This window comes from Heterocephalus glaber, unplaced genomic scaffold (genome assembly GCF_053883595.1).
Source record: "Heterocephalus glaber isolate CG9 unplaced genomic scaffold, H.glaber_assembly_v1.0 deba00000546, whole genome shotgun sequence".
Classification (NCBI taxonomy): domain Eukaryota; kingdom Metazoa; phylum Chordata; class Mammalia; order Rodentia; family Bathyergidae; genus Heterocephalus; species Heterocephalus glaber.
The window spans coordinates 24,450,488-24,471,121 of record NW_028258147.1 but is presented as its reverse complement, the minus strand read 5'-3'; the positions used below and the strand labels follow the sequence as shown (position 1 = coordinate 24,471,121).

At 34.3% G+C, this 20,634-nt stretch overlaps 1 protein-coding gene and 1 pseudogene across 6 annotated transcripts in view; one reads left to right on the top strand and one right to left on the bottom strand.

Annotated features, from left to right (window-relative positions):
* Positions 1 to 20,634, top strand: part of Phf14 (PHD finger protein 14) — a 320,314-nt gene that overhangs the window by 2,775 nt on the left and 296,905 nt on the right. For all 6 annotated transcript variants that reach the window (XR_015448743.1, XR_015448744.1, XM_087204669.1 and 3 more), the window contains exons 3-4: positions 4,900 to 5,705; positions 11,453 to 11,597. Coding sequence is in view for 4 of the 6 variants with exons in the window: in XM_087204669.1 (XP_087060795.1) it covers positions 4,900 to 5,705; positions 11,453 to 11,597 (951 nt within the window). In the remaining 2 variants the exon portion in view is untranslated. The remainder of the gene's footprint in view (positions 1 to 4,899; positions 5,706 to 11,452; positions 11,598 to 20,634) is intronic.
* LOC101705505 (phosphatidylinositol N-acetylglucosaminyltransferase subunit P pseudogene) lies at positions 16,257 to 16,633 on the bottom strand (annotated as a pseudogene).

Genomic DNA, 20,634 nt, shown 5'->3' with positions numbered 1-20,634 from the left:
TTTTACATTTGTGACGTAAGGTCTAAAATCGCAAATTTATTTGTGTAATTCTTGGTATGTTATTATAAAAGGGAAATTAGCAGAAAATGATTTTGTTTAAACTAATTAATAGTCAAAGAAATTGGGTCATATTTTCCATATTTTGATTGAGGAACATTGGTGTTCCCCATAGCAGAGATGTTGTCTTCTTCCATATTACTGGTGTTTCCTATTTGAATCCTTTCTGTTGACTGAGGTAAGTATATTTAGTTGGACTCTTGTAGGAAATAAGCTGTTAGATTTATAACTGGTTTTCAAACATGTTGAAGTTGTGGGATCCCAGTCTACTTTATAAACTAGAAGTTAAACTGGAAGTGGAGAAACAGCTAAACATCTGTTTGGTCATATCTTCTTTCAAAATGACCTCTAGAAATGATGATGAATGGACTACTGACTTTCTTGGAACTTAAAATGGTTAGATTGGAGGCCTTCAGTTGTTGTGTACATTGGTTTCTTTTTATTGTCATTTTGAAGTCTGAAGTTTTGACTGTAAAACTTTTTGTGTTTCTGTCAGGCTTAGAGAATACATACAGAAAACACCGAAAGATTATTATCAGTACCCTAGTAGATAAACATAATTTTACACATGTGCTTCTCAGATGATCAAATAGAAAAAAAAATCAAAATGCTAAAGGTTGACCTAGTATTAAGAATGGCAAGGTATTGGGGGGGGATTTAGCTCAGTGGTTTCGCCACCTACTGCCCAAGCACAAGGACCGGAGTTCAATCCCTAGTACCGGAAAAAAAAAAAAAAAAAAGAATGGCAAGGGATTATGACAAAGTTAATAATTATAAGCCTCTATTTTTAGAACATTATAAAAGTGAAAATAATTTTATCTTTTATCTGTAATGGGAAATCAGTAGTTCCTCATTTTTGATTGAGAATTAAGAGCTTTTATAGCTAGATGAGGGTTTCTCAATCTTAGCTCTATTGGTATATTGTGTTGGATACTTCTTTGTTGTGGAGGTTTGTTCTGCACATAATAGGAATATTTAGCAGCATCCCTGTCTACTAGATGTGTGTAGCAACTATTCCATCTGTCCCCATCTTGTGACCATTGTCTTCAGTGGTATTAGACATTAACGCATGTCTTCTGGGGGAAAAACTGTCCCCACTCCAGAGCTACTGGTTTAGATTTACCCAGAAAATGTAATATGACAGGGTAGAACTAGAGTCAGAAGACAGAATGTGTCATGTTGACTGACTGGCTGATTGTTTACATATGTAAGTAGTCAAAGATAGCTCCAAGATGATAACTGAATAAATAATGGGTCTATCTGTTATCTATTATGTATATATGGTACTAACTAATCTTTGTTGCACTGTATTAATTAGTAGAACAACTAAATTTGATGAAATTGATGAAAAAGCTTATATTGTAAAGAACATAAAACTGAATCGAATCATGATTTTGTTGTTTAATATTTATCCTGGTGAAAACTTAAGCATTGGTGATGATGGTGGTGATGGGTGTTTTTAGTTGAATTAATTTTTGTTTTATCAAATATTGTAAAGAGATTCTTGATTCATGTTTTTGTTCTGTAACTAAAAAGTTCTTTACTGCCTATTAATTGAAATAGCTATTTCTTGGAGAGATTCTAATGTATTGTGTGTTTGAGAGAAGTTAACCTTTTATTTAAACAAATAGAAGTAGTATTTCAATTTTAAATTTTATTAATATAACAGTTTATTTTACATTTGAAATTGCCTAAGATAGCTTTATTTGAAATATCTGGCTCATTTCTCTACTCAGTTATTCCTTTTCAGGGTATAGTATAGTAATAGAAATAGGAATTTTTTTCTTTGCAGCCTATAAAAATATACGTGGGTAAAGGCATTGTTTTCTCATTATCACCCAGCTATGGATATAAACACTTTTTCTCCATTCTTAGAGTGCATACGTTCTGAAAAGAAGTGTTGACTAATCAGACGAAGTTATTTTTCAGAGACCAAAGAAAGATAAAATTTGGTATATTCCTAACCCCTGTAGTTGGAGTATGAATAGTGTGTTATATTTGTTGAATAAAGGGTTTGGCAAGCTACTAGGATTTGGATTTGTGGGAAATGTTCACATTCTTCTAGTAACACTTAAATGTAAAACATTTAAATTTATTTTTTAAAAAAATTGTTCTCAAGCCAGATATGGTAGCGCATAACAGTAATCCTAACACTCTGAATGACAGAGGGAGAAGGCTTGCAAGTTTGAGCTCAGGCTAGGTAACTTAGTGATTTAGTGAGATACTGTCTCAAAAAAAATTAAAAAGGGCTGGCATGTAACTCAGTGCAAAGGCCTGGGCTTCAAGCCTCAGTAACACACACATGAAAAAAAAATTACACTGTAGGGACCAGGGCATAGTAGTGCATGCCTATAATCATAGGTACTTAGGAGGCTGAAGCAGGAGGATCTCAAATTCAAGGCTAGCCAGAGCAGCTTATCCAGATCCTGTTTAAAATTTAGAAAGGGCTGGAGATATAGCTCATTACCTAGCATGTGTGAGGCCCTAGGTTTAGTTCCAGTTCTGGGGTATAAAAAAGCTGTCTATTCACAATAATCATAAAACCAAAATAGAATTAAGGAAACCAGCATACTTCTGCATTTAAAATTAATTGGCTTTGGAAATGGAAACCAAAAACAAAAAAATCACAAAAATCCTTGACATTTTGTAAAATTTACCAAGTTATAACAAAGTTGGTTGGTCTCACTTTTGATCAGGTACCCACACTTCTGTACCAGCTAATCTTATACTTTTGTATCTACTATTAAGTTTTTATTGGAAAAATGCTTGTAGAAAATTGATCTAGAAGAAAAGTACCTTTTCTTTTATTCCCATCTTCTAGCTCTCTTAATTATAGCATAGCTTGTGTTTCAATATTTTTTAGTCATTGTATACAAGAGATCCTTCTTTGCTTCAAAATGTTGTCAACTCTGCTTATTACTTATTATTTATATAGAAATTCTTGTTATTTTTACCAGAGATGATTTTTCTGAGTCTTTTGGGTTTATGAGTAGTTTGAAAAATGAAAACTTTCTTAATGATTTATAGAACTCTTGGACTGAAAACAGGTCTCCTGTTTGTGAATGATAATGGTCCCACGCTTTGAAATTCAGAAATCCAAAAATATTTCCTAAGTTTGGCACAAATTTAGACGCTGGCAAAACCTGACTAGAACTAGCAGTTTATTTGTAGTGCTTCTTATGTGCTGTGAATATTTATACTTTCCACTTCAGAAATACTGTGGATGGTACCATAGGATGGTACCATAGATGTCATTGGGGGTGTTAGTGTAATATACTGTGCTACTCTTTAAATATAATTCTGAATTTTGAAACACATCGGGATTCAAAGGTTTCAGGTAGGGAATTGCTGACCTTCATTATTGCCTGCCTGACCTGTGCAAGATTGTTTACAATGGAAATGTTTTTTTCAGAACACTTCAGAGTAAGCAGTGCATACCTACATGATAATCTTGAGATTGACATTGATTTCATAGGGTCAGTCAGCATCTGGTGAATGTTAGTTTTTATTTTTTGTATGATTTAACTTGTAAGATATTTTTATTACCAGTCATTTGTATAAGATTACTGAGGTGCTTTAGATAGCAGATACTGGTTCCGACTTTGTTTTCAGCTTTAATGCCCAGTTCATTAGAGAAGTTAAGGCAAGTTGAGTCCATAGAAATTAACATGGTTGAAACAAACTACTTCACTTTTTTTTGGTACAGGGGATCGAACTCAGGTCCTTGCACTTGTGCAGCAGGTGGCGAAACCACTGAGCTAAATCCCCGGCCCTAGACTACTTCACTTTTAATCATTGCCCCTTTCTCATTTTCCTGTAGGCTTGTCTGTTTGCATAAAATCCTGCTTCCTTTTTTTCCTCTATTCCCATTTATCCTTCCAAATATTTTAGATTTTTATTTATTTGATTGGGTATAAAGGAGGCCTGGAAGGTTACTGAGTAGTGTTGGATTGAGGACTTGGCTGTCATAGGCAGGAATGGGTGAAGCTTGCTAGAAATAGGCCTGTCTAAGCTCTTTAATGTCCTCACTCTGTCTTTTCAGTAATTACTGTTGCTTTTCATTTCCAGGATGTATTCATTTCTTCTTCACTTTCTTCAACTTTAGAGCCCATAGTAGTTACTGCCTAGAATTTTTGTAAGTGTAGATGACTCTTTTATTAATATGAGCAGTATCCTAATAAGCAAGAAAATTGATAGCTTCTGTTGTATCTTCCATTTTCTGTGCCATTGCCATTATGTGTTTTCACCTGTGTATTTGACCTAAAATGGATTTTGTATATTAGAAATGTGGCACAGTTGATTATCATAAATATTTCTGTTTATTTTGGTGGGTTAAGATTAAAATAAATGAAACAGTTTTTAGGGTAGCAGATTTATCTTATTTTGGACTTGACTCATTCGTTACTTGTAAGTTCATGTAGTTTATAAAAGGAAGGTGTAAAAGTTGATTTTTTTTTTCTGTATTATATTACCAGTAAGTTAAAATTAAATGTTGTTTTTAAAAATGCTCATTTACTTTTAGAAAAAAGTTGCCTCAAGATACCAGCAATGGCAAGAGCTATATGACACAAAATAGTGTTCTTTTTAAAAAAATACATTTTAATTTAGTTATATATATATTCATCTTCATTAGTGCTTTATTGAATTAAAACCATTGTATCAACTTCATTGATTTATTATTTAGCCAGATTGGGAATGTCTACCATTCTTTGACTTAAAATTGTTTATATTGTTTTGCAACTTATTCACAAATTTTGGTGGTTTCATTTGTGTCAGCGTTGTGTGTGTGTGTGTGTATGTATATACATATGTGTGGTTTTTTTTTTCTCATATTTTTAACAGATTCTGAAGGGAGTGGTAATGGAAGTGAAGATCCTTCAAAGGACAGTGGAGAAGGTTCCTGTAGTGATTCTGAAGAAAATATATTAGAGGAAGAACTGAATGAAGATAGTAAAGTAAAAGAGGAACCACTTAAAAATTCTTCAGAGGAGGAAATACTATCATCCGACAAACAGTTAATCAAAATGGAAAAGAAAGAGGAAGAAGAAAATGAAGAGAGACCTAGAAAGAAAAGGGAGAAAGAGAAGGAAAAAGAAAAAGAGAAAGAAAAAGAGAAGGAAAAAGAAAAAGAGAAGGAAAGAGAGAAGGAAAAAGAAAAAGCAACAGTATCTGATAATGTGGCTGCTTCAGCAGCTGCCACCACACCAGCCACAAGTCCTCCTGCTGCCAACACACCCCCTTCTGCCCCCACTACGATGACCGCCACAGAGGAACAAGTCAGTGAGCCAAAAAAATGGAATCTGCGTCGAAACCGACCACTTTTGGATTTTGTGTCCATGGAAGAGCTGAATGACATGGATGACTATGACAGTGAGGATGACAATGACTGGCGACCTACTGTAGTGAAGAGAAAAGGGAGATCAGCATCCCAGAAAGAGGGAAGTGATGGGGACAATGAGGATGATGAAGATGAGGGAAGTGGGAGTGATGAAGATGAGAACGATGAAGGCCATGATGAAGACCATGGCAGTCCTGCTAGCGAAGGGGGTTGCAAGAAGAAGAAGAGTAAAGTTCTTAGCAGAAACAGTGCTGATGATGAGGAGCTAACCAATGATAGCCTGACACTATCTCAAAGCAAGAGTAATGAGGTAGATCAACCCAATTTTTCTGATCTCTGTCTGTCTGGGGAAAAGGGAATTCTTCTCTAAACCACTCTACTCATTATATTAAGTGGCTTCCTTAAAATCCTATTTAGCTGTGGGAGTAAATGAATGCCCTAAATGTAGCATTTATTCAACAAATCTTTATTGAGTACTACTTGTCACCGTTCTCAAGGATCTCACAGTCTCCGTCCTCGAGAAATATTTAGAGAAGTATTTTCATATCTATAGACTTGGTAAATTGTAGATGTTTTCCATTCCCCTTTTTATCCCCTCTCCTGATTATTCAAAGCACTGCTGAATGATGCTGAGTTGATTTGGAAAATTTAGGTCACCTCTTTTCCATATCCACATAAAAATGTAGAATTTTAGAATACTTTGGAGCAGGACAGTAGACAGCTTAATAAACTCAGAGATTCATGTTAAAGTTTTTAATCCCTTTACCAGTTGTAGCACTCATCATCAGTGTAGTCACCAAATCTTTGCTGTATATGTATGGGAGTAAATATAAACTTTGCTTATATGTATTTAGTGAAAGAAGTGTCTCTACAAAGAAATGAAAATGTTTCCATCATAGAACAAACATTGCTATAATAAAACTACAGTAATGGCTCAGTTCTTCTACTTGAAGTTCTACTACTGAAAGTTAGGTTTGTCCTTTTGGTCCAGAGATGCCAACGTGCAAGACTCTTCAGTCAAACACATCTGTGTCTGTCTGTGTGTTTATGTATATGTTTTTCTTCAAAAGATTGAGTTGTTGTCATACATGTAGATGTATCTGTTACATCGCATGTGGAACTATAATAATTCTGTCATTTTTGTTAATGTGTTTATTATCATCAAAATTTACTTCTTTCATTATTTTTTTTCTATCATTGAAGTATCTTAAACTGGTAGATTTTTCTCTTTATGCTTTATTCTTTCACATTTTTCTATTTACAAGTATTTCATAGTAGTGATTATCCAATTTAATTATGTTGCATGAAAAATTGGGTGATTTTTTTTTTTTAACCAAAATTTATAGCAAGCTATCAGTAGTCATATGCCAGTGGAGATGAAACAGTCTGTAGTTTGCATTACAAATACTGATTAGCTTTTAGGTTGCCCACTTTACTATGAAGAATGTTGCCTGCCTCTACTGCCATCTTAATTATCTTTAAGTAAAGGAAACTTAGAATTAAGAATATAATGTAGTATTTTTTTAATGGTATAGCACAAGCTGTTCCATATTATTAATGTTACCTCAGGGAAGCAGAAGTATGGAAATCCAATCTTTAATGTTTTAATTTAGACATGTGTTCAGTTGATTTTGTAGCACTTAGTATTCTTTATCTGCTGAATGTTTACTTTTGAGTAACATCTCTTTCTTGCTTCATTTTTATTAGACTAACATTCACAAAAGTAGTCTAGCTAATGATAGAGGCAGTGTGGATTAGATTTATGCTCAGGTTTGGAGGATACCGTCATATGTTTAGAAGTTTGCCACATAAAATGTATATACATTATCTGTTCATGACATACTGCTTAAGTTTTAGGCTAATCTTTATGATGCACTTGAAGGCCACATGTGTTATTAAGTTTTTTTTTTTAACTACACTAGTGAGACCTGTGTTTAGGTTAATAGTTTCACAGATATTTCAGGAAGATTTTAAAGCACTCTTTATAAAAGTACCCACATAGAAGAATTTATGAAAAGTTAATTTCCCTCAGAATAGCACTCTACCTAGAAGTTCGGTAACCGTACTGATGACTCTATTATTCAAACTCTTCAATATTTTTTGATGATTCTAGTTCTGTTTGTTTTTTTTTGTGATACTGGGGACTGAACTTGGGACCTTGAGCTTGCCAGGCAGGTGCAGTGCCGCTGAGCTACATTCCCCAGCCCGATTCTAGTTCTATTTAAAACTAGATATGAAATTTTAATTAAAAACTAATCAATATAGATGATTACATTTCTAAATTTTCTATTCATATGATCTTGGTTTTGTAAAAAAATGACTAAAGTTAATCTTTTTGTTGCTTTGTGGCTAATATTTGTATCTTGAATTTTCTGTTTAGCTTAGCTAGTGATAATTGCTAAATATTTGTTAGATAGCAATTAAGTATATAGTTGAATATATTTGAAGTTTTATTATTCTTTTAAACTTTATCACTTTGTAGTAGGTATAGCTGAAATTGTAGCTTTATAAATATAAAATAGAGAGCTGGGCATGGTGGCGCATGTCTGCAATCACAGTCTTCAAGCGGCTGAGACAGGAGAATCACTGAGTTCGAGGCCAGCCTGGTCTACATAGTGAGTTCAAGTCCTGCCTGACCTATATAACAAGACAGTGTCTCAAAAAATAAATGAACAAAAATTAGTTTAAATTTAAACTTCTTCAAAAGCTCAAAGGAAGAATTATTGGTGTGTTAATTTTTTTTCATCTCTTAATTCAGGTTTTATAGAAGAAGTGTGTTGGAATTTACTCCCATTAATCACAAACATAACTTAGGTAAAATTTAGCCCATTTTATATATCTCTTGTAGTCATCTCTGTGGAATACATGTATCAGTGAATACTAAACATATTTTAGACTCCATGGAAAAACACTGGACAATATTAACATTTGTGGGATAAAGATTAATTTCTTTTTCCAAGTGATAAAATAAGTATTCACTGATTTATTACTGTAGTACCCCATTTATTCTTAATAATTATTAATGTAATAATATTAGAGTCCATTCATTATCTAGTTATTTCCTAGGTGATACCCTCTTGTCATTCAAAACTCATTTTCCTGATTTCTGTCTTTATGTAAAGCAATATTTTAAAAATTTTGTTAAGTACTTTAGCTCAACTATTTTCCCTTGAAAGAAGATAGATATTTTCAGAAATATGCTAACAAAAATTGGTAGCAAATTTGATCTTATATTCATTTGATCGTAAGTATGCTTAAACCTATGTTTGCTTTATTAAAGAAAAGTACTTTTTTCAAAGGATGTGTTTAAATTTTCCCATTGAATCATTTTCTGCCAACCTTATAAGGGAATCATATAGGGATCTAGTGTTACACATTTTTCTCTTTGCAGTACATTTCATGTGGTCGGAGTCAGGGTCAGAAATACCAGTTAGTTTGGTTTTCTTAGCCTCTAAGTGATAATATATAGAGAGATTGGTGTAGATACAGAATTTAGACATTTGCTGTTTTTCTGAGCGAAATAGGAAAATAGAGGAATTATAGCTGACCACTGATGTTATTTTTTTCTGACCCAAGGAAATTGTTTCACCTATAGGCAAACTATCTTTCCGGGGCTGGATAGTTTAATTCCACCAGAGAAATGTCAGTGCAGTCTATTAACACAAGTGGTCTCTTGCTTGTCAAATTATGGTGGTTTGCTAGGTTGCTTCCTAGTCTGAATTGTTTAACCTAGATGCGATATACTAAGAAAAACATCTCTTTTTGGACTGAGGATGATATTTAAATTATTAGTGCTCGTTGAGCCATGTCACTTTTCTTTTGTGGGTCTAAGGAAGACGTCCCAGTGTAATAAGTTGTCAGTTCAAATTTCTCTTTGTACCACCTAGAAGTAGTACAGAGGAAATGAAGAAGGGAATGAACATTTATTGAGTGTCTAGCGTATACCAGAGATACTCTTGCCGCATATTTTATTCTCACAATCACCTCATGAGGTAGGTGTTATTTTTATCATCCTCATTTTACCCGTGAGGAAATTATACCGTTAAAGTTCAACAGCTAGTGAGAGCTAGAGTGAAACCCAGGAATGTCTTACTTTAAGTCAAATGCTATTACTTTTTATTTTTTATTTTTTTTTGAGGCAGGGTCTTGCTTTGTAGTTCAGGCTAGCCCTGAACTCACTATGTAGGCCACGCTGGCCTTGAACTTTCAGTGATTCTCCTGCCTCAGCCTCCCTAGTACTGGGATTACAGGCGTGTGCCACCTGGCTCAGCAAATGCTATTACTTTTTTTTTTTTTGGTACCCGGGATTGAACTTGGGACCTTGTGCTTGTGAGGCAGGCGCTGGAACCACTGAGCTAAATCCCCAGCCCAAATGCTATTACTTTTGAAGCATGGCTAATGGTGTGAAAATCTGGGCAGATTTTTGTTTTTTTACTGTACCAAAGTATAATAAAATACACAAGTTTTTCTTACAGTATTTTTTTCAGCTTTATTTGCTACTTATTTGTTAGCCTCAGATTAGTTTGCTTTTATAACAAAGGCGTAAAATACAAAACCTTTGAAGCACTAGAATCCTCAGGAAAATGACCTTAACTCCTTGTTGACTTTTGCATTCTTTTCTGATTTATTTTATAGGTAAGCTGCAATTGTAGATGTTATACCCAAAATATATTTGAAAAAAATTATTAATTCTGACCTTAAGATGTTTTCAAGTTTCATTTACAAATTGATATTGAAATGTTGGCTCCACATGTTTCCTTTGAATACTGGTAGAATTTCAGAGAATGTAAAAATATAGAAAGTATTAATATGGATCAAAGTACATTTCATGAATGTATGGTATGGAACTAATTTATTTTGTTTTTGAATATGATGAGGTTCAATGTGCCATCTTTTTGTTTTGTGCTACTGGGAACTGAGCCCAGGAACTTTGCATGGAGCTATATCTCCAACTATTTTTCTTTTTTCTTTTTGAGACAGGTTCTGGCTTAGTCGCTAAGATGTGCAATCTGTGACTGAATTTGTGATCCTCCTGCCTTAGGCTCCCAGAGTGCTGGAATTACATCTTTCATTATATGTAATATTAAGCTCAATCTACTAAATATGACAACACTTTTCTTATTAAAATTTAAATCCATAGTGCAGAAGGATTAAATGAAAACGAGAAGACATTTCTCTTTCTTGGTATTTTATCCTTTTATATTCATATCCTCCTTTACAACTAGCTAGATATCTTTATTACCAGTTTGTACTAGATATTTCTTTTTTTGTTTTGTTTTGTACTAGATATTTCTTGACTGAAACCTAATAGAATACTGTAATATTTTCTAGTAGCTGGACAATCCAGAACCTTATGTAGATGGTTTTTTTGTACTTGTATATGCAGAGATGCCTGTTCAGGCTGTCACTGATGGATCATCCAGTAATTTGACAACTGTGGAATTTCTGAATTCCTCAGCACTTAAGGAATATAGTTTAATTCAGCTATCACATGCACACTTGCATATATGTTATCTTGAACTTATTTCTTCCTCTTATATATGTATGTCTTGTCTTTCTTAGGGAGCATTAAATTATCCCGAAGTGTAGGAACACTTACACTTTTAAAATCCATATATAGGGCCAGGGATTTAGCTCAGTGGTTTCGCTGCCTGATGCACAAGCGCAAGGACCCGAGTTCTATCGCTGGTACCAAAAAAAAAAAAAAAAAATCCATATACAGAATTAATAATTACTTATGGGTTAATTTTTTCTTTCTTCTACTTAAAAAAAAAAGCAGAATGACAAAGGAGATGGAGTTGTTTGAATACCTTATTTTTTATTTAATGGAGGAGAGAAGATGGAACTTGCAGAGAAGTGAAAAATTGAAAGGGTACTTAAAGAGTCCTTTGACAAGGAAGTATGGTTCTCTAATGTAGCACACATTGAAATTATTAAAAGAATGGAAAAACAACAAATTTGGAATTGTAAAAATGTTTTAAAATAATTTATAGTGAAAATTTTATTTTTTCAAATTACTTTTTAACTTAAACGTGATTTTTCTCATTTTAATATTAGGACTCGCTGATTCTTGAGAAGAGTCAAAACTGGAGTTCTCAGAAAATGGACCATATTCTGATTTGCTGTGTTTGTCTTGGAGATAACAGTGAGGATGCTGATGAAATAATTCAGTGTGACAATTGTGGCATTACAGTTCATGAAGGTAATTTTGCTTTGCTTTTTTTTGGTACCAGGGATCGAACTTGGACCTTGTGCTTGTGAGGATGCTTTGCTTTTATTCTTTTGGAAATGGCTGATCAACACTACAGTTAAATAAATAAAATCAGTTCTTTTATGTTTATGCTATCCTAAGGTTTTTTCTCTAATATTTCATGATGCTTCAATAGAATAATATATGTAATATTGTTAAATTATGTTATATTTTTCAGTTTATCTTAATATGCAAAATGATATTTCTTTAAACACCAGTGTTATGATATTTTTCTTTCATATCATTTATTTTTAGTTTTTAAATAAAATTAAAAGTAGGAACAAAATCTAGAGTGTTATAGTCCAATAGACAGTATTAGTAAAAAATTTGCATTCTAGGTGTAGCACTACTATACATTTTCTTCTTTTGTAGTTGTACTTTTTAAATTTGAATTTGAAAGAATTTATAGAGATCATGTTTTAAAATCTGAAATAGCCACTCTTGTGAAAATTGTATGTTAAAAATATTCTTTTCCTCATAATTTTTGAACCTTTTTAATGTTTCATTTTTACTTCAAAAATTTATTATGACATAATTTCTCACTTACGGGAGAATTATAGGAATAATACAAACAATTTCCATATATTCTTCAGTCAGATTTTCCAAATAGTAACATTTTATTATATTTGATTTATCCTTTCTATCATATAATAATATTTTCACTTCAGTGTTAATTGTAGACATAGTATTGCCTTCTCCCTCTCAATACCTCTGTATGTATTGCTTAAGAACAAGGACTTTCTCTTACTTGACCACGTAATTAACAGCCAAAAAATCAGGATCAGTGGAAGACTTATGTAATCCACAGACTATATTAGTTTTCTCCAGTTGTCCTAGTATTTCTCATTTCTAACAAAATAAAATTCAGAATTATGCATTGCATTCAGTTGTGTCTATTTGGTTACATTTAATCTGGTACAGTCCTAAGTTTTTGTGTTTCACACCATTGGTATTTGAAGAATATAGGATAGTTGTTTTTTTCTTTCTTTTTTAGTAAAATGTCCCTAATATCAGGTTTTCACATGTATTTTCCCATGAGTAGATATAGGTTATATGCTTTTGCCAGGCAAGTCACAAAAGTTATGGTGTGTTCTCAGTGCATCATATTAGGAAGCATTATTTGTTTCTGTAATGACCAGTGATACTATTTTGATCACTTGGTTCAGAGGTTCAACGAGTATCTTCCTGGTTTCTCTGTGGTAAAGTTTTGTTTACTAGTTAAATTTTTCCTGTCAAGACCATGATTACCACAAAACAGTCTCTGTGGCCTTGCTCTTACCTTTCTGGTATTATACCCTCTTCCCAAGTGGCAGAGGCTATAAGGATGCCCTTTTGGAGCTTAGAGAGATAAACTGTAAAGAAACCAACAATCAGGTATGCAATTAGGCCAATAACTATCAGGCCAGAGCTATGGAGAAAAATAAAGCAGATCAAGGAATAAAGGAAATGCTGTGGATAGGAGTATTTGGGGGAATTGACAGAAGTTTGTATTTATAAAAGACAAGAAAGGAAAGTCCTATGAGGTAACGTGAGAGTTGAGCAGTGACCTGAGGGAAGTGAAGGAGAAAGTCATGAAAATTTGGGGATAGAGCACTCCATGTCAGAGGACATGGCGAACACTTGGACCTGAGGAGAACCATGAGTGATGACCTGAGAAAAATGTTTCAAAAAGTGAAAGTGTGTAATCGTGTCTAATAATGTTTTTTAGAGTTAGATTAAGAAGTGTATTGTGGGAAATTACACTCATTGAGTGGTAGCCTCTTAAGTAACCCACCAAGCAAGCTATCCCAGAGGTTGTGGGAAAAGATTTACTGATAAAAATGCCTATGTCACATGATTTAATAAATGGATATAAAATACAGAGAGAAGTAAGGGCAAAAGATAGGAAATAACATACTTAGGGTAGGGTACAAATAGGATAGGTCACAGAAGTATATACTTACTATCACTGCTTATGTCCTGTAGTTCACATAAACCAACCTGTCATACATAGGGGAGGCATTCCAAGACTGCAAATTCCAGGAGGTGTTGATCCCTGAGGGCTATTTGAAAAGCCTCTTCCACATAAACAGAGACTGTATAACATGTTGTGTGCTTGTGGAAGTGACCGAGTGGAAAGGGAGGCTTGACAGTGATGTAGGAAAGAAAGGGCAGCTGTTGCTGGAGTCAGGGTCTTGAGCACAAGGTTAGAGGGGATGACATTCAGCTCCAAGAGGACAGATTAAATGGTTAAGAGCCATGGTAACTGTAGGGAAAAAGAGTATGTGTTATGGATGTAGGCTGCTTTTAGATGTGATGTTGTTGGTAGAGGCAGAAGTTAGTTTTTGAATGTTTCTTATTTTCTTAGTGAAATAGAAATCAAACCATTAGCGTAGTGGACATGAGGATGAGTTGGGGACTTGGGGAGAGAGAGAATGGTAAAAAAACAGTTTTTAGGAAAGCAGATAGACTAAGGAAATACATAATAAATATATACACATGCATATCCATACATGTAAATGTACCTCTATATATGTACATATCTGTATGTCAGAAAGCAGTAAGGGGTCACTTGGTATTCGTGGTAGTGTATTTAATATTAAGAACAGTCAGTGTGGTTGTGCATGATTGTCCTCATTTGGATGGAAGCTTGGTCACTGGTGTATCAATGTTGAGGTAGAGCAATTTTTAAGAGGGGGGAGCTGCTGGAAGATAATTAGGTCATGGAGGCTCAGTATGGGACTGGATTAATTTCTGTAAAAATGGTTTGTTATAAAGCAGGTTTGACTCTCAGCTCAGTCACTTGACGTTGCACCCCCTTTTGCACGTGGCTGTTCCCCCCACCACTTCTTTATCATGTTGTGATATAGCCAGGGGACCCTTGCCAGGATGTCAGTGCCATGCGGTTTTGGCACTCTTAACTACCAGGATAGTGAGGTAACCTCTGTACATTACCCAGTGTCAAGTGTTCAATTTCAGTAACACCAGTTGGACTAAGTGTGTTTTTTCTTCCATGTATAGTTCAGATTCCTGGGAGCAGATACAGAGTAAGGGAATGTCAGACATGGCATCAGTGGCACTTGTGCTTGTTGTATTGATCACCACTAGTGGTCACAATCATGTTATGGCTGCTTATATCCATGAATATCATTGCTGACGTGTGATGCAGGTGTGACCATTGCTGTTAGTGTTGGTGACTTACGCTGACGGCTCTGCCTCTTTTGCTTATTTTACTTCACTGTCACTCTGAGGGTGCTATCTTTATTTCTTAGGTCATTCTTAGTTGAACTTGTTCAGTCATGGTCATTGCCCATGGATGTAGTATTTAAAGGCCAGCACATTGATTTTAAGAAATTGAATTAGTTGCTAACATTTAAATACTGGGAGATCTTAACACATTTTTGATTTTGAATTTCATTTGAAGAATTCATAGTTCTGGTAGCACTAGGTTTCACTCTTATGACAACAGTCTGCTGGAGCTGAATAGAATTGCCTCTGGTGAGGCCTTTAGTGTATAGATCACCACACTCCTCTCCTAAACCACTGACTTGGTTTTGTTAATTGTCTGATCTCTGGTGGTATTTCGTTTCAGTGTTTCACATCTACAATAGTAAAGCAACTCCTTTTCTGTATAGCTTCTTCCTTTAGGATTTGGGGGAGGGAGGGTGTGTGCAGAGGGAACTAGCACCATTTAAAATTTAGAATGAGTCCTTTCCCTGTCCTCATCAGACGTGTGGCCCTGAGGCTATTACCTTAGGATGAGTTCTTTCCTAGTAGATTGATCCCTCAGTGAACATAGGTTTCTGGAAGGGCACCTCATTGGTCCCACTGATAGGCTTAAAGATGTTAAAGCTTCTAAATAGACCCTTGCTTCAGGTGTATAGCCTCAGTGGAAAGTCTATTTTCATTCTAAGGTGTTTTTTTTTTTAAACAATTAAAATGTCTTTTTAAGTGAAGGCAACAATTAAGATGATTAAGCTGAGTAGTAATATTTAAGTAAAAATGAAATTGTGTCTATAAAGTCATGTAACAACTTTTCTTGTATTTAGCTGTCTGTGATGGTGGTTCAAGTTTCAAATATTTTTGAGTGTTTGCTGATGATCATTCATTTTATTGCCCAAAGCAATCCATTTGAATCAGAGTCCTGTTTTCATGGAAGGAGGAAGAAAGGAAGACAAGCAAAGGGAAAGTAATGTTTCTGAAAGTGATGTTTTTAAGGTTTTTGAAAGCTAGCTAGTATGTTACTCATTAAATAGGGAAACTGAATAGTTTTTTAATTTCTTTAGGTGAATCTTTATGTTTTATAATTAATTTGTTGACTGTATGATTAAGAGTCCTAATCTGAAAATTTGAAATGCTTTAAAATATTAACATTTCAATTTTGTTTGGGTTTTTTTTTTTTTTTAGGTTAATGCAGTATTTTATTTATCTTGTCCATTAACTCACATTTGAAAACATTTTCAATATTTAATTGAACTTTAAGAGATTAACTTTCATATTTTTACATCTTACTACTGGGTATTAATAAAAGCAGTAGTCAGTATAATTACAGTTAAAATTATTCTGTCAAAAACTTAGGAATAAATGCTTGGTGTTGGTACGTTTACACACAACTCAATTTTTGGTGTAAGGTTATTTGTTTGAAAGAAAAAACATTTGGGTTACTTCATTAATAGGAATATCTCAGTGCTGGGATGGACTCTTGGTATTTCTTCTCCTATTGATTTTTAGCATAGTTATCTGTGATTGTATGAATGGAGTTGAGTGGAGAGGTGCTCATCATGTTAATTCCAAATAAGAGCACATAACGGATTATTATAGTAAGAAGGAGGTAGACAGGCAGTGCAACTGCCCAGTACTTTTGAGGCCAATAGGTTAAGCCTAAGGAGAGTAGCTAAGATTCAGGAATGAAAGCCCACACAAGATAAAGTATGAAGCCAAATTGAGAGCTTAAGTACAAAGCCATAAATCGCTCTTTCTGGCAATGGCAACGGTGAATTTTCCACCATTTTCCCTGAGGCTTTGGACAGTTTGCCCTGGAGTGCTGGAGGCCCTTGACCATGGGTGCTGCGTATGGCGATGCGGACCTCTTCGACCCCTCTGCCACCTCAGTGGGGAGTTCTCTGGGCACGCGTCAGCCTGGGACACGCAGTAGGGGGTTGCAGCAGAACCCAGGGGCCTGCCAAGGCGAGAAGACCAGCCCTGCCCAGGCACTGGTGCAGCACGACCCTCACAGGGAGGGCCCTGGGAGCTTGGGGGCAGGGTACGGCCTTTTTTTTAGATATGTAGCACAGGCTGTCCTTGAACTCAACTATGTAGCCCTGGCCTCAAACTCGTCTTGATCCTACTTCAGCCTCCCAAGTACCACCACACCTGACTCAGTAATCCATATGAATTGTACAAATTAGTGGTATTCGGTTTGTTACTTCCAAATCAGCATATATCATAGATTGATCAAGTCTCTCAACTTGTCTTCTAACTATACTCCTGTCCCACCAACCCTTTGCACCGTGGCACCCGGAACTTGCAATACTTGTCTTTCTGTGTCTGGCTTATTTCATTTAACATGATATCAATGACAGGATTTTATTCTTTTATAATTTAATAATACTGCATTTGTGTGTGTGTGTGTGTGTGTGTGTGTGTGTTTGTGTGTGATATTTTCCTTATCTATTCATCTGTTGATGGTTGCCTAGGCTTATTCCTCTACTTAGTTACTGTTATAGGGCCATGATAAATGTGAGTATGTAGGTATCTTTTGTATGCTGATTTCACTTTTATATATATATATATACTCAAACAAGGGATAGCTAGATCGATCGTATGGTAGTTCTATTTTTAGTTTTTTGGATCTTCATACTGTTTTCAGTAGTAGCTGTACTAATTTACATTCCTACCAAGAATATAAGGATTTCTTTTCTCCCTATCTTCACCAATATTTTTTTTCTATCCATGATCTGCTTTTTATTTTTATTTATTTTTTCCTTTTAATTTTATGAAATTATAAAATGTCACAACATAATAAGAGAATAACAATAGTTAATACACTGTATATCATTATCCCCAAAGTAGTTACTCAGAATACAAGACGTAAACCAAAAAGATTCTTACAAAAAAAGAGATAATAATACAAAAATTTTTCTTTCTTTTTCTTTTTTTTTTGGTTTTTTGAGACAGGGTCTTGCTGTGTAGTTTAGGCTAGCCTTGAACTTGTGCATTCCTCCTGCCTCAGCCTCCTGCGTGCTGGGGATTACAGGCATGTGCCACTATGGCTAAAACTTTGTTTTCAACGATCTATCATAGACTAGTAGTATAAATGAAATACACTAGCATATATACTAATGTATTTTTGAAACAAAGAGATACGTGATTTGTTGCAGTATTTGAACTTTTCCCTACTTTCTATTTATCTCTTTTGTATTTTGCTCTTTGTGTGTGTGTATATATATGTATGTATGTATGTGTATATATATATAATATATCGTCATTTTGTTGATTTTTTTCTACTTGTTTTGCATGTTTATTTCTTCAGTTGTGTTTGTGGTTTGATGGTTGATTGTATTATAGCGTTTTGTTCTTTTCTGTTTTTCATTTGTATATCTATTCTAGTGGGGTTTATACTTTTATTTATTATCATGGTGGTAGTTCATCTTTCTTCTACTTTGTAAGGCTAGTTTGGTGTTCTTGGAAGGTCCTTATTTCTCCTTTGATTCTGAAGAATAGACTTGATATCTTGGTTGGCAGTTATTTTCATTTACATATGTTATTAACATGTCATTGACATGTTATTCTGTGTCCTTCTAGCCTTAGGATTTCTTTAAATTTTTTTTTAATAGAGCATGTTAGTAATATGGAATGAGGAAGTACATTTTGGCAAACTCCTATGTACATTTAACATTTTGTTTATTTTTAGTGCCACTAACCCCTCTTTCCTTCCACCCCCTCTAACTCCTTCCTTTCTCCAAAAAAGTCTTTTCTACTTTTTTTTTTTTTTGGTACCGGGGATCGAACTTGGGTCCTTGCGCTTGCGTAAATGTCGTTTCTACTTTATTTCTCTATTTTGTAGGTTTCTCTTATAAGAGAAGCCATGTGATACAGTATTTAACTTTCTGAGTTTGACTTATTTCACTTACCATTATGGTTTCTAGTTTTATCCATTTCCTTGAAAATGACATTTCATTGTTCTTTATGGCTGAATAATATTCCATTGTGTATCTGTACCACATTGTCTTTATCCATTCATCTGTTGATGGACACCTAGCCCATTTCCACAGCTTAGCTATTGTGACCTGTACTGTTGTAAACATAGATATGCATGTATCCCTACAGTATGCTATCTTTAATTCTTTCAGGAATATATATCCTAGAGAGGTTTAGCTGGATCAAATGTTATTTCTATTTTCATTTTATTGAGAAATTTCCTTACTGATTTTCATAGTGAGTTTTCATTCCCACCAACAGTGTGTGAGGGGTTTCATTTTTTCCCTCACATTCCCTACAGTGGTCATTATTTTTTCTATTCTTTTGTTACTGATTTCTAGTTTCATTCTATTGTGATCTGATAGGATATATGATATTTTAATTTTTTCTATTTATTGAGACTTGCTTTGTGGCCTAAAATATTACCTATTTTGGAAGAAATTCTTTGAGATGCTTAAAAGAATGTATATTCTGCTATTTTTGGATGAGACTCTGTTTATATATCTTAGTCTATTTGTTCTATAGTGAACTTTAACTCCCATGTTTCTTTGTTTTATTGTCTTGTTGATCTTTTTGTTTGTGTGAGTAGAGCATTGAAGTCCATCACTATGATTGTTTTGTTGTCTGTCCTTTTTAGTCACGTATCTGTTTTGTGAAATTGGGTGTGCTGATGTTTTTTGCATATTATATGTATTTTTGCACAAATATATATATATATATTTACAATTGTCATTTCTTGATGAATTGTTTCCTTTACCAATATGTAGTGACTTTCTTATTGTCTTCTGATGTTTTAATTTGAAGTCAACTTTGTCAGATAGAAATATAGCTACTCCTGATTGCTTTTGGGTTCCAATTCCTTGGAGTATCATTTTCCATTATTTCACTTTCAGTCTGTGTATGTCTTTGTAGAATGAGATTTGTCTATTGTAGGGAACATATATATGTATTTTGTTTTTTGATCCAATCTACTTGTCTTTGTATTTTATTAAAGTTAAGACAAATATCATTACTTGTTGAAAGGTATGTAATAATTCTAGTCATTTTTCTAGTGTTTGATTCATTTCGTTTTCTTATTCACTTAATTATTCTCCCTGTGAGGTTCATTCTTTTCCTTAACCTCATGGTGGTTGTTGTCTTCATGATCTCTGCTTAGTATTCTCTAAAATATTTTCTGCAGTGTTGGCTTGGTGGTCATACATTTCTTTAGTTTGTACTTACCATGGAAAGTCTATTTCTCCTTTGATTTTGAAGGATGGCTATGCAGGATATAGTAATCTGGATTGACAGTTATTTTTCTTCAGTGCTTAGAAAACTTCATTCCAAGGACTCCTGACCCTTAAGGTTTCTGTTGGGAAATATGCTATTATTCTTATAGGTTTGCCCTTACAAGTGATTTGGCATTTTTTGCTAACAGATTTTAATATTCTTTCTTTGTTCTGAATTTCTGGCCTTTTGATTTTGATGTGTTTTGGAGAAGCTCTATTCTGGTCATGTCTATTTGGGGTTTTAAATCTTCTTGGTATCCGTTTCCCTAGGTTTGGGAAATTTTCCGTAATGATTTTAAAAGATTTCTTACCTGATTATCCTGTACCCCGACACCTTCCTCAAGGCCGATGATGCTGAAATATGTTCTTTTAGAGTTGTCTAGGGGTTCTTGGATGTCTTTTCATTATTCCTTGTTCTTTTTTCCTTATATTACTGACTGAATGTTCGAATATATCCACATTGTCTTAAAGGCTTGGTATCTTATCTTCTGATTCATGTGTTCTACTGCTATGATGTTCAGTTGAGTTTTTACTCAACTATT